This window comes from Barbatula barbatula (genome assembly GCF_947034865.1).
Source record: "Barbatula barbatula genome assembly, chromosome: 19".
NCBI classification, from domain to species: domain Eukaryota; kingdom Metazoa; phylum Chordata; class Actinopteri; order Cypriniformes; family Nemacheilidae; genus Barbatula; species Barbatula barbatula.
Genome location: NC_136782.1, coordinates 16,557,475 through 16,572,002, shown reverse-complemented (window position 1 = coordinate 16,572,002; position 14,528 = coordinate 16,557,475). Strand labels below are relative to the sequence as shown.

Below are 14,528 nucleotides of genomic sequence, written 5' to 3'. Positions count from 1 at the left end.
TCTCACTAATGACACCTTTGGGATGAATTTCACACAGCATGACTTTGTAAGTATTGGCCTATTATTTTGTAAATACAACAAGAAACAATGGCTTTAAAGTCATAGTACTGGAAACACTTTTGAAGTTTTCATTTTCAAGTATGCTTACAACATAAATCTGCAGTTTTAGAAAGAAAACTTTCCTTCTCACTTGATGATGAGGATTGAGAAAGTATTTTACTTTTACTCCAGGCCAACCTTGCGATACAGATGATCCAAAATGCAGATCATTACAATTGCTCTAAATAATCTTCTATTTTCTTTTACTATTCAGCAATGTTAATATTGTTTTCTGAATTTGGGCTAAATTGCTTGTGGTTTTACTCATTTGGGATACAAGAATTGTATTGTAAATGTACAGTATGTAACATGGAAGACTTTTTAGCACTCATTACATTCAAAGGATTTCTGCACTTTTTTATAATATGGCCATGGCATTGGTCCACTGGCATCTTTTGAGATTTTTGAGAGGTCTTTTAATCTTTTCGTTGCTACTTAAAAAAAGTATGTACACCATCCCTTTCTCTTTCTCTCAACAGGTAGTGGCCTTTTGTCTTTGTATCAGCACCTATATTATTGATCCTGTATGACTAATCGCTTATTGCTCCCAGAACTCTTTGTAAGTAGCTTTTTTTGATAAAAGCGTCTGCTAAATGACTAAACGTAAATGTACTTATGCTATATGCATATATAGCATAGTATAGCTAATATGTGTTGGGAATACAGTCTCCAAAGGTTAGAATTAGATTACAGGTCCAATAAACCCTGCCCCTTCTGGGACTGAGATCAAATGAAGCCATATTGGTCAAGGGATAAAGAATGGGTGTCTGGTAAGAAGGTAATTATACTCTTGAGAGATCATGGGTCTGCACTGTCTAAGTGAATTTCAGTCCCAGGTCACTTTAGTGAAACGTGTATTATAGCCACTTGTGAGTTTGAGGCCATGAGGCCTTAAAGCCCTTTCAAACCAAATGTGAAAGGGGGTCAAACACAATATTAGTATGGTGTTCCTAATAATCCTTAAGGTGACTGTACAGTATATATCCATGGATATATATTAAAGCAAGTTTTATTTAATATTGCAAGCAAATATAAAATTTACATAATTTACATGCATGTAAAATTTAAGTATAAATATGAAATGCTGCTATGCTACAATGCACTTACTGCAGCTTTTCTCCTTAATATATTAAACCCAAAATATAAAGCACAAAAAGAATCTGTTCAGTGAGCATATACTGTATATTTGGAAATGTATGCACATTTTCATTTTAACATTTAGTGAAATGAAATACATATAGTAAAAAATATTGAAACATAAACATAGAATGTATCTTTGTTATTTTTAAATGTAATATATGTGATATAATATATATACATGAAGAGTTTGGTTACATATTTTTTAATCTTTAATGTTTTTATTATGCTATCATGTTTTATTGTGTTAGTTAGCTGTATTTATTTAGTTATCATGGCGTAATTCAAAACAAACCAACTCCAGTTTGATTGATATTAATTAGAATGCACAATGAAAAACATGATTTTTGAAAATGTTTATATGCCTGGGCTGGTCCTGAGTATGAAAAATAGAAACTGATGACATTTATATTTACATTATGCATAATTCGTCTTACAGTGAATTTAAGACATGAACAAATCATATGCCCCCTAGGAATCAAAACCATGACCTTGGCATTGCTACTGTAACAACATGTTATACCAGCTCAGCTACAGGAACAGCATTTGCAGTATTGTAAATGTGTCAAATATTAAATGATGTTAATAAAATTCACACTCATGATAGTAGAAACTAGTAAACACTGATACCTGCACCTCTGCATTCTGTATTGAAGATATAACGCGAAACCAGTGTTCCTGACTGTTTGTTCCTGTTTTCCTTTAACAGTTGCCATTGTTCTGCCTTAACACCAAACAACTTTACACTGAGATTTTCCTTTTAAAGACCTTTAGCAGCTGTTTTCGCATTTCTTGGCTTTTCATTCCGTAAACAATTGGATTCAGAATAGGAGGCACTAAAAAAATGAGCATACCCATAATCTTTTGCAGATTTCTGTTGACATTTGCGAACCTGTATGACAGTACGAAGAAAATCATGACAATTTCAAAAGTGATAAAGATAATTAGTTGAGCGATGCAGGTGTTGATGGCCTTGCTCTTTGATTCAGATCTGCCTGTCGCCATGCATGTGATCAAAATTTTCACATAAGAAAACGCTTGAATAGAAAGACTTACAACCTGCATTGCTGCAGTTATAAATAAGCCATAAATATTATTAACTGTAGTGTTGCTACAGGAGAGCTTAACAAGAGCGGCGTTATCACAAAACGCACCTCCAATGTGAGATCTGCATCTAGAATGCAATCCCTGCAAGGCAAACAACACACCGATGATTAAAGTATTGAGGCTCCAAAAAAGAGCAACAATTCCTGTCACAACCTTCGGTGTCATGATAGCATTGTATCGCAGTGGCATACAAATGGCAATGTAACGGTCGAATGCCATTGCAGCAAGGATGAACAAATATGCGTTCCCACTCATATGGAGCATTAAACCCTGAAACACACAGAGAGGATAGTATGTATAACTGGTGTCTGTTACAATATCAGACAAAACCTTGGGGAACATGGATGTAATGCCAACAAGATCAACCAGAGGAAGGCTGAACATTATAAAATACATCGGCTTGTGGAGACTTTGTTGCAGCACAATGAGAATCAACAGAGTCATATTGCAAACCAAGGCGAATAGGTACATGAAGATGCCAATGAAAACTATGGGATATTTGGCTCCTGGAGGGAAGGAAAATGAATCCAGGGTCAGCTCAAAACTCACGGTCATGGATAGGTTCTCCATTACAAAACATTGGAGATCACTGTGGAAAAAAGAAAAATACAATGTTTAATTATAATTAAGATATTTTTAATATATCATTTTTAACCAAAAGTTTCTTACATAAATTGAAATAAAACATAACTTATAAAACAATCAGCGGAACATTTCATGATTAACACTCACCTTATGCATTACCACCAAGTCAAATCATCAAGTAAGAAACACCTATATGTATTGCCATCTTAATGGCGTCATCATACGATATCAATCCCAATAGGAAACTAATCTGGAAAAAATGCTTTGTATTGAAATCATTAGCATGTCACCCACAGAAGCAGAAGCAAAGCTGTGAAGAAATAACTGCTTAGATCGGTCCATTTTCACTTTTAAACCATCTCAAGTATTGTTAAATGTATACAATTATTATATAAACATTAAAGTATAAAACCATAATAGTCCTTTAATAATAGTCATAGTTACATGTTTTATACAAAACTTTCTTATAAAAAGTTCACAAGTAGTTGGAACTAATGGGGCCACAGCACAATACGCACCCATTCATACCCTATTGGTCAAAACTTTAGGATCTCTACTTTAGGAACTTTAGGAACTTTAGGATCACAACAATTCACAACGCAGCATGATGGTTAGAGCGTTGGTCTTGTGATCAGAAGGTTGCTGGTTCTAATCTCAGTGCCAGCAGGTCATCACTGAAGGGCCCTTGAGCAAGACACCTTACCCCTGATTGCTCTGCAGTAATGTGCCACTGTAAAAAAACTACTTGTAAGTCGCTTTGGATAAAAGCGTCTGCCAAATGAATAAATGTAAATGTAGTCACCTGAGTCACACATAACAAGCAAATCATTTAAAACCTTCAACAGAGCAGTCTCAGTGGAATTATGTTTCCTGAACCCAGATTGAAAAACTTCAAAGATCCTTTTATCAGCTAAATAAGTTTGCAATTGTTCAAGAACAGTTTTCTCCACAATTTTTGTAATAAAGGACGGATTTGAAATGGTTCAAAAATTTGCTAAAATAGTGGGATCTAGACTTGTTTTTTTAAGTAATGGCCGCACAGTTGCATGTTTTAGCAGATCAGGAATAGTACCAGTTTCTAGACTGCAATTTATTATAGAAAAAAGATAAGGAGCTACCACATCCAAAACTTGTTTTAAAAGCTTAGGGGGAATTACTAATGCAGAGAACTTAAAACAGGAGTAATATGAGCACGTTTATGAGTCCCAGTTAAAAATCTAGCTGCTGCATTTTTCACAGCTCATTCTAAGATAATAAAAACATAATGCTTCATTATGTAAGGTCTTCATACACCTCTGAAGACATAGGTATGTGAGGGATAATGTACAGGCAGCCAGTTGTAATCGCAGAAATAAGCCCTGACAGTGTCATCAGGACCCAACACCAAGCGGAGGGTCTTGTCCACACTGAAGGGGCTTATTTCGTGAGAACAGCTGGCTGCTTGTACATTGTAGCTTTTCTGTAGCTCAGTGGTAAGAGCATTGCGTTAACAAAGCAAGGTTGTGGGTTTCGATCCCAGGGGATTGCAGATACCTATAAATGTATAGGATAATGCAATGTAAGTCGCTTTGGATAAAAGCGTCCGCCAAATGCATAAATGTAAATGCGTCCTGCTTATTACGCGGCTACTTGCCAAATGAGAAAAAGACTGGACATGACATGTAAATTTGAAATGTGATTAGCTCATTTTTACCGAATGCAGACCTTCCGCAAAGAAAAGCGGTTTACTTTCGGTTTTAAGGTCAGAAACAACGTTCAAATGTCACGAACATGCAATTTGGTTTAATCATTTGTAAATATAATGTAAACAAAACCTGTAAAAAAGATTTGCTGCATCCGGGTTACTGTGTGTTATGCAGGAGTTGTTTACATCACCTCCCTCACACCCACATAGAGAGCCGTCTCCTAGTAGGCCTTTTAACCAGAGCATTCCTTACACTGTGTGTTATTAGTTTTGAGAGGTTGTTATCTAGGAATAACGAACTTGCAAATTTCGCGACTGGCCAATCAGAATCAAGCATTCCAACGAGCCGTGTACATTAAAGTAAATTATTTTAATGTATATATTTATCATTTATATAAATTCTATGCTAATAGTTTGTTCTTTGAAGATGAAAGTTATTTATTTTGAATTTTGACAATTGACATAGTTACATCTGTGTGCTTACATAGATACTTCCATAGTTTCCAAGTTTACTCTTATTGTTAAATGTGGGAAAAAATTGTAAGGAATAAATAAGTGACCATAACCTTTTGAAAAACAGAGCAAATGGTCCACTTTTTTGGGCGAAATTAAACTCGGACGGGACATTGAAGATAAGACATGCTTTGATTAATAAAATAAACATCACTTGTATGAGTAAAACACAAGAATTCCCACAAATTATTGTGAATCCCATGGACGACTGCATCTAAAGAATGGGCCCATGAAAAGCATTTTTTGCTTAATTGTGTGACCACATTTTGAGACGGACAGGTTGTTTTAGTAGTTGTTTTTCCTAGACATGCCTATATGTAATTTCAGAAAAAAGCAAAAAATTGTGTTAGTCAGAATAAATGCTAACCATTTACAATAACGTCTCATTCATTCACATTTTAAAGCATTTATTTATCTTGGTTAATGTAATGTAGCCTATATTTATGTACAACTTACTAATTCTCTCCAAGGGCAATTCAGTCATAATAAAAAAAGGTCATCATATTCTACCAAAACAATCAATACTCGATATAAAATCAATACTCAAGAATGCAATAGTCAATATTTTAATATTAAACGGTTTTATAATATAAAACTGTAGCTCTGGTATAGGCTATAATGCTCCACTGAGACTTTTTTTCTCAGTTCATCCCCATGTCTTGTTTAGCCTGGTTGATGAGACCTGGGGGAAATGTTATTAATGAGTTCAATCTTTGTTTTGAAATGTAAACCCCCTTGAAAATGAACTCTTCTTGGTTAATGAACACTGTTGCTAATAAAACCTTGGGGATTTGTTTTAAACATCCTACATCACTTGTGTTTACCAGCATCTGTGAATCAAAAACAAAACACATGAATCTCAACAGGTATAACTTTCCCATAGGAACAAGATTTTTGCAATTTTGGTTTAACGAATTACTACAGTAACTATTACTATTACTATTACTATTACTATTCTCACCGTTTCAATCTTTGCGATTTTGACTTTGAACGTACATATAACGAGATCATGTAAATTACATTTCATGCAGTGTGTAATGTGGCCGTGTGTGAATCCAAGCAGTCTGCCAAGTTGTAAAGTTGTTATCAGTCCCCTAAAACGCTGTTTCCCTGTAAACGGACAGCCAAATCACATAAATTGTTTTGCGCTTTCACTTGAAATTGGTCTTTTTTCAAAACGGAAGTTATGATACACTCCTTTCGAAAAGGCGAAAGTAGAATGACGTCATTGTGAAAAGGGCCTATTGTTTGAACCAAATTGGTTCGGCAATCTAGTTGATGACGCCACACAGATGGTGACCTAATGACGTCCACTAATACATAAGTTCAGATCGAATTAATATCAAATTATTGCTGTAAATAACATACATTGCATTTAAGGACTACTTTTGTTATTATAATTGAGTTATTTGTTGTTTTATTTCAGGATATTTAATTAATATAAAAGTGTCTGTTCCCCAGTGTCATGCACGCAGGTCATACACATGCGCACTTCTCAAACAAACAATATTTTCTTTACCAACTAAAATATGTCAAATTTAATTTGTATATATTTCGAATAATGGTCATGGAATGCACTGTATGTTGCTTGCTTACTTTGATCAAAAGCTGCATGTAAGTCTACATGTCATAATAATAAGGAGCAATGCTTAACCACAGCTCTTTCGTTAAGATGATTGGCTCGAATTAAGAGAACTAAGAAAATTAGATTTTTCAAAAGACAGAAAAGCAGCTGTCACAGTGGACAAACTTTCTAATGTTGTGATGCAGTTCTTTCCATGAGGTGATGATCTCATGTGATTTGTAGGAAAAAAAACTGTATTAGAAGATACATTAACTTATTTTCTATTTCAGCAGTTCTCTTGGGTCTAGGCTATTACAGTCCAGGGAACACACTAATTGCTCCTCTTGGTCTTCGTAGCTCAGACAATGTTATGTTTGTTTGTACAAGCATTATATTTTAACATTTAAAACATCAAAATATTTATTAATAATAATAATAACAACACTGAATAACATCAGCTCCACACAAGAATGTGATAGTCGCTATTGCAGATTGTTTATTTTCCCCATTTTGTATTATATTATATTGGATAAAAAATTTCATACAATGTACTTTAATAATACTCATAGGTCCTAAATTAATCGAAGTATGATTTTAAAATAGAGACACCAGAATACTGATGCGCAGATAAAAGTCCTTTTTTAAACCGAATTCATTGTTTGACTGCTATGAGACAGGATTGGAATCTACCGTGTTCTTTAGCGACCTCTAGTGATAGTTGTTGGCTATAATAAGGTAGGTTTATGACAACAAACACTATGTCAGTGGTTTTTAATAATATGAATTACTTGTGCTGGTAATGTTTAGGATTATATTCATTTAGGTTTACAGGTTTATACACATTGCTTTAGGTCTAAAGGGTTACTCTCATTAGTTTACAGGCCCATACCCAAAACATTATGTCTCTATTGTACTCATTGATCATATTTACATTTACATTTAGGCATTTGGCAGACGCTTTTATCCAAAGCGACTTACATAGCATTATCCTGTACATTTTACATAGGTATCTGCAATCCCCTGGGATCCAACCCACAACCTTGCGTTGTTAACGCAATGCTCTTACCACTGAGCTACAGGAAAGCTATATATCATATTTTGGAAGACATTTTTTTAGCACTGACAGAATTTCAAGAAAAACTAAATTCTCATTTGGTCAGTATACTTTCCTACAATTACTGTGTCTGACCGTTTGCTAGTTATTTATGCAATCATTTCTCCAAACCTTTCTTTACCATAAACACCTGTCGCTACTGCTGAAAGGCTGCTTAAGAAACAGGTATTGGCCACTTTGTAATCTGATCAGGGGCTTGAATAAATGATGGGGTTGGGTTCACTATTGGCACGGTTGTTGCTGTTTGCATTTCAAAAGAAACAACCCATCTGAACACAGATAATCTGTCTGAAAAAACGACTATACAGCATCCTGCCATCAATACGCAGAGGATGAACCCCGAGTAGTAAGTAGTTATGCCTCTAAAGGCTCTACTTTTTTTACAAATGCTTGTTATTTACAAAAATACTACATTGCTAGCGGTAAAAAGACACAGGCATCTAAATTAATAATACATACCTTTTTTGTATTTGCAGTGACTATCTGTTCAAATTGCTGCTGATCGGGGACTCCGGTGTGGGGAAGTCATGTTTACTCTTGCGGTTTGCTGTAAGCCAAATATTTTTCTCTCTTTATGTCAATGAGGCCTACTACTGCATCAAGCTAACAAGTCTCATCATGAAACCTGTTATGAGCTTTTGTTAGGAGGGAAAACCTTTATACATATATGGTAACTTGGGACACGAATCTGCATATACAATTCTCTTTTAAAAAAAGGACAAAATTAGATTTACTCATCCTTATGCCACCTCACATTGTCTTCAAGTTTAACTTAAACAATTTAAAATGTCGTCATGTGATCAGACTCAAAATGTTAAAGCCCCTACACTCAAACATCCATCATTAAAACAATCCACATATGGTTGTTTAAAAGAAAAAATATAACTATTTTAAGCTTATTTGGTGATAATAAAGCCAAAACAATCCCATCTGTAAATTAAATATGTTGATAACTAAATGTGGAATTGGTTATTTTATGTCTAGTTGTCATTTGATAAATCATGCCTGAATTTTAATACAAAATAATTAGTTTCATGTGCATCTGGGATCAGTAATTTAGATATTTTCTTTAATAAATGCTAAATAAATGATCAAATCTGTACACTGTTGAGCCAAATGGTGGCAATATGATTTTGAAAATGAAAGGCTGAATTGTTTAGCTTCAATTTAATATCTTGAATTTACACACATAGTTGGAAAGTAACAATAAGTGGAAGGGAAATAAACGCAAAATGTTTTACAGTACATTGTTTTACGTTAATATTTCTGTTGATGACTGTAACAAAGATCCATAAAAGGAAGGGAGGAGATGGGAACCGTCCTCTTATGCTCCCGATCTCCTCCGTGATACGAGACTGGTGCGCGTACAGCTGACGCTCGTTATCACTCACGCACCGGCCTTAAATCGCGGCTCTCGTCTCGCCTACCTCACCACATACCCCCTTCGCCCCTCACAGGCTGGGGGTACCCCGAGACTGTGCTTGCTCCCCTCGCGGGTGGGTAGCCCAGCCTCGGCGGACTATCAACTGGGGGGAGTATGCACTGATGAGACAATAGAACCGAGACGGGAGCACTCCGAGTGACCGGAATGAGAGAGAGGAGAGAGCAAAAAATATTTCTAGTCCAGTTCCCCGACATAATGCCGCTCGGTCCACAACCAGCCGGGGTACTCTCCTTCGAGGTGCGGTGGTCCTGAGCAGTACCTTGCGGCCGGCGGGGGCTCCTCTGGTAGGGAGACAGTAGCGGGCCCCCCGTCCCCTGGTCCTCTCCCCTGTGCAGAGACCTGTGTGAGCTGACACTCTCGTCCTGCCTAACTCACCTATTGCATTGCAACTTTAACAGCTAATGTCAATAATCTATGCACACTTAAATCACTTGCACTATTGTTTAGTCTAAATTATTATCTGCTCATATCCACCTGTACATTAATGTTCATAGTGTTAATGTTCATAGTATATAGTCATCTGTATAGATTGTTCATAGTACATACTTCTGTCATATTTTCATAGAACATACCTACTGTCATATTTTCATAGCTGTATAATATTTTCTCAATATTGTATTGTGTATTTATTTACTGTATATCCTGCACTTGCTTATTGCACTTCTGGTTAGACTTAAACTACATTTCGTTACACTGTACTTGTATATGTGTAATGACAATAAAGTTGAATCTAATCTAATCTAAACAATGACAATTATTTCAACAGGATGACACCTATACAGAGAGCTACATCAGCACTATTGGAGTGGATTTCAAAATCAGAACTATTGAAATGGAGGGGAAGACTGTCAAACTGCAGATTGTGAGTAAATGTTAAGATATTAACCTTGTATTCTGAGACTAATTGTTTATTTCTTAGATCAGAGCATTGAACATTTGAAAAGTTATTCAGAAAAAGAGCTGCTGCCACCTACAAATATGGCCGCCACACCCAGCATTTAACACGGCGTGACGTCAGCGCCACATTCTTTATTAGTGAGTACTAGTAGTAGTAAGTATTATGCTTTAACATTTTCAATTTGGTTTTCGTGTCCTCAAGTGGGATACAGCAGGACAGGAGCGATTTCGCACCATAACATCCAGTTATTATCGGGGAGCCCATGGGATTATAATTGTCTATGATGTCACTGACCAGGCAAGGCCAATACTTTAGAAGTGTTTGTTTATATTTGATGTATTGGTTGTTTGGTTTAATCGGGAACTTTACCGTAAACAGGAGTCTTTCAACAACGTGAAACAATGGTTAGAAGAAATTGATCGCTATGCTTGTGAAAGCGTCTCCAAGTTGCTTGTAGGGAACAAGAGTGACCTTGTTTCAAAAAAAGTAGTGGACTTTACCGCGGCAAAGGTAAATCCCTCAGCTTGTTTACATATGGTACCGTTTGTTTTACAGGGTTTGCAGATCAAATGCATTGTTTTTTTATAAAATATGTATTTAATTGAACTGTTTTTAGGAATTTGCTGAGTCACTCAAAATCCCATTCCTGGAGACCAGTGCCAAGAACGCAAACAATGTAGAGACGGCATTTTTAACAATGGCGTCTGAAATCCAGAAGAGGCTCGGGTCAGACAGTGTTAAAAATGAAACCGTTAAAATGGGATCCAAAATAAACAGTGCCCCCTTGTGGCCTGGAGGAGAGAAATCAGCTGAGCAGGTCAGCTCTTGCTGTTAGTGCTGAATATCATTTTAATTCAGGTTTTTCATTTCTGTTTATAAATTCTTGTGAATGCTTTTCTTTTTAATCAAAGTAAATTGAAAGTAAGCCATGATTTATTGTTTCCATGTGTTATTATGAACTAATTAAAATCAGATGTACTGCAATTAAATACGTTGGCATTGAAATAAATTAATTTGAACATTTGGAAATTTTATTTATTATGAGCTTACACTTGTTTTTGTTGACTAAAATTACTAATACTACTATTTGCAATATAACCAGAAGTTCATTCATTTCATTTACAATTTCTCAGAAATAAAAACATGGTATATAATCTTATAAGAAACTTCTTTAGATTATACATGTTCTGCAGAGCACTTTTGCAAAGAAAACTGAAACAACTGTGCCATCTTAATATGCAATGCAGAAAATATGAATTTGGTGTTATAAGGATGGATAAATCATTGGCCTCCCATTTATTCATTAATTTGACCCTCTTTTAATCTACGATGTGGCTTGGTTATTTTGAAAATAAAAACTAAAAGATCATCATAATGTCAATAGATCAAGTAGACACAAAATTTAAGAATTATGATACTACATGTATATTATATAGTACATATTGTATAATCTTACATAATAATGACACTTAATCAATATAATATTTATTTTCATGGTAAATGCTAATCGCTTAATGATTATTAATCAAAGCTCACAATTATCATATTTTGGTTCAAAAAACGGTAAACAAAAACAGAACTGCACATACCAACAAAACAACTCTCATCAATTGACAAGAGATTAGTATGAATTAGTATATTAGTATTAGTAGAATGAACTTATATTACAAAATAAAAAGAACATTATTACATATTACAGCCAGGACTTCTTGCCACTACATCTAGCCATGTTGGCCAGTTTCAGCCGCATGCGTTCCCGATCCTCTGGGTTTCTCTTTGGCAAGCACTCCAAAGTTGAGTCCGTCTCAAAAGCAATGGCAGGAACGTGCGAAAGCAAAGATGTCCCTGTTTTCTGAGATGAGGCTGTCGCAGGGGTCTGTAGAAACAGTCTGCCTCGGATTGAGTCTCTGAGCTTCAGCAGCAAAGGATTCTGCTGAGGGTACGGTTGCCTCTCCGTCTTGCAGCACAGAAAGCAGGCGTTGCAAAGCATGCGGAACACATAGATCCAGCCGAGGTAGTGGAGCTCCACAATGTTTAGGAGGAAACAACCCAGACTGATGCTAAACATAAAATTAAGAAAGATGGTCTTTTCAGTGGCCCGAGACACAAAACAGTCAGTCTCAGTCGGACAGGGGTACGTTTTGCAGCGGAACAAATGAGGCACCTCAAATCCAAACAGGTAATACTGACCGACCAGAAAGGTGATCTCTAAAACAGAACGAATTAACACATGAACAATGTAGGTAAGAAGAACTTGACTGGAGAGCGTGGTTGGGTCTTTGCCAACCTCACTAAAATCTTCCTGCAGCAGAATTTGCGCCACACTCCCCTCACCCTGGACACCCCAGTCTTCTACCTGAGGCCTGTATGATGACTCAGGATTCCTTCTTACTGAGCACTGGGCGTCTGCCTGCACCTTCTCCATTTCCAACTTCTCATCTTTGGTGATCTTGTGCAAGACGTATACAACGTAGAAAATCGATGGGGTTGAGACGAGCACAATTTGGAAGACCCAGAAGCGCAGGTGGGAGACGGGGGCAAACGTGTCGTAGCAGACGTTGTTGCAGCCCGGCTGCAGCGTATTGCAGGTGAACTTGGATTGTTCGTCGCTGTACACGGCATCCCCAACCAGTGTCACCAATAGTATGCGAAAGATCAAGAGCACCGTCAGCCAAATCTTACCGATGACCGTCGAGTGATTCTGAACCTCTGTTAGAAAGCGGCCTAGAATAGACCAGTCGCCCATTTTTTAATCTGCAGAAGACAGTGGAAGGCTAGCAAGATATTCTAACATGTAACCATCTAAAATAATAAATATGGAAACCTTTCATTTATCAGTGTGAAAATGTTATTTTGTGATATTTTGAGTTATGTTTTTAAAGTAAAATATCTCGCTAGTAATTTCTTAATTCCTTGGTGTTCTAACCATGGAAACAAATAAGAAAAAAACACTTACCTCTGGTTGATTTGTGTCTTGATAATATTCACTATGCATTTTGCATTGCTACATTTAGAAAAAGCTGTTTGTCACTGGGAAAGGTCTTCACTGAGTGAGCTGGAGAGCAATGGGCTGACCACAGGCATACATCCAAAAACCTCATTGTACTGTATTCGGACAAAGAGTCCCAATGTACAATGTCACAAAGATTTAAAACACAATGGGATGCAACTTCTCTGAATGTCCCTGAATGGTCAAACAAAATGTTCAAAAGAACCTGCTGGAATGGGAAAACAATTACCCCATGCCTGCTGTAAAAGTGTGGGGAAGCCAATATAATCATTCCCTGCTAAACAAATAGTTAAAATCATATGCCTCAGCGACAATGTGAAAGTAAATAACATCAAAGTAATGACAAATTAAATTAGACTCATATTTCTCATATTTTATAACAGCGAGGTAAATCTGTATCCCTGGTGATATGTTGGAGCACAGCCCTTTTGTGTACACAAAATTCTACCCATCTGATCTAAAAACCAAAACTAATTTAGCCTTTGAAAGTAATATTACTGTAACTTGAACTGACCACGAACAAACATTTTTCAGGGTATTGGGGTCACATGCAAAGAGGCCTTCTATTGCCATCAATATTCCTTTGTAGATCATTTATCAGTGTGAGAAAAACTGCCTCACTGCTTTTATGTACCACTTTGTTCATTTGTCATGGTCAGAAAATCAGGGCTTTCAAATAAAACTTTTTGAATAGGTGAGATTAGGCACATACGACTTAATATATAAATATATAATATATAAATACATACGACCTAGTATACACATTTAAAGTATCATCATAACTAAACTTACAATCTTTGAATTAGCACCTAATGTACTATTGCTCTTTTATGACATATCGCTTATTGCTCCCCGAAACTCTTTGTAAGTCACTTTGGATAAAAGCGTCTGCTAAATGACTAAATGTAAATGTAATAGCTACACTGTAAAACATTGCTGTAGTTTTGCAGAAGGTATACCAATAACTTACTGTAATTACTGTTTTCAATTTGAGTTCAAATTTACTTTAAACAAAATTAAAACACTTTTGAGATTCAAAATGAGCAGGAAGAGACTGGTAAGCATTTTTGTCTTGTTTTTTAGTAACAATATTTGAAACTTTGTATATTACGCTACATTTACATAATAAGACAAGTTATTGCTGTATGATAGAGCAGCCAAATATGTGGAAAGGGAAACTCAAAACAAACAAATTACACAGAAGCTTTTAATAATTATTTACATCGCTCCTAGCTTTTTGTTTACTCCTATATTTATCAAATGATTTATACATCAAAGGTAATCATTTACATTGCACCTGGATATATAGCTATTTGTTTACACTGATATGTATCTAATCATTTATAAATCATAGATAATCAGTCTGACTTTTC

General features: G+C 35.9%; 3 protein-coding genes across 3 annotated transcripts; 1 reads left to right on the top strand and 2 right to left on the bottom strand.

Moving 5' to 3' along the window:
* Positions 1–1,977: 1,977 nt before the first annotated feature.
* On the bottom strand, positions 1,978–2,913 carry LOC306908942 (olfactory receptor 52L1-like; the record flags this gene model as incomplete). The annotated part of the gene is made up of 1 exon (XM_079482238.1): positions 1,978–2,913. One exon carries the CDS (start codon positions 2,911–2,913, stop codon positions 1,978–1,980), a length of 936 nt encoding a protein of 311 aa, XP_079338364.1.
* Positions 2,914–8,135: 5,222 nt separating this feature from the next.
* On the top strand, positions 8,136–10,980 carry LOC306908426 (ras-related protein ORAB-1; the record flags this gene model as incomplete). The annotated part of the gene is made up of 6 exons (XM_079481284.1): positions 8,136–8,149; positions 8,280–8,352; positions 10,014–10,109; positions 10,347–10,442; positions 10,524–10,655; positions 10,762–10,980. 6 exons carry the CDS (start codon positions 8,136–8,138, stop codon positions 10,978–10,980), a joined length of 630 nt encoding a protein of 209 aa, XP_079337410.1.
* A 172-nt stretch (positions 10,981–11,152) lies between these two features.
* LOC306909010 (gap junction delta-2 protein) lies at positions 11,153–13,202 on the bottom strand. The gene is made up of 2 exons (XM_079482347.1): positions 13,102–13,202; positions 11,153–12,899 (listed from the first exon to the last, which is right to left on the bottom strand). The coding sequence occupies exon 2, from the start codon at positions 12,889–12,891 to the stop codon at positions 11,839–11,841; it is 1,053 nt and encodes a 350-aa protein (XP_079338473.1). The 5' UTR covers positions 12,892–12,899; positions 13,102–13,202; the 3' UTR covers positions 11,153–11,838.
* Between the last annotated feature and the right edge of the window lie 1,326 nt (positions 13,203–14,528).

Bases quoted from the DNA above. Each gene is read 5' to 3' on its own strand.
- LOC306909010 (XM_079482347.1), bottom strand. From the start codon at position 12,891: ATGGGCGACTGGTCTATTCTAGGCCGCTTTCTAACAGAGGTTCAGAAT.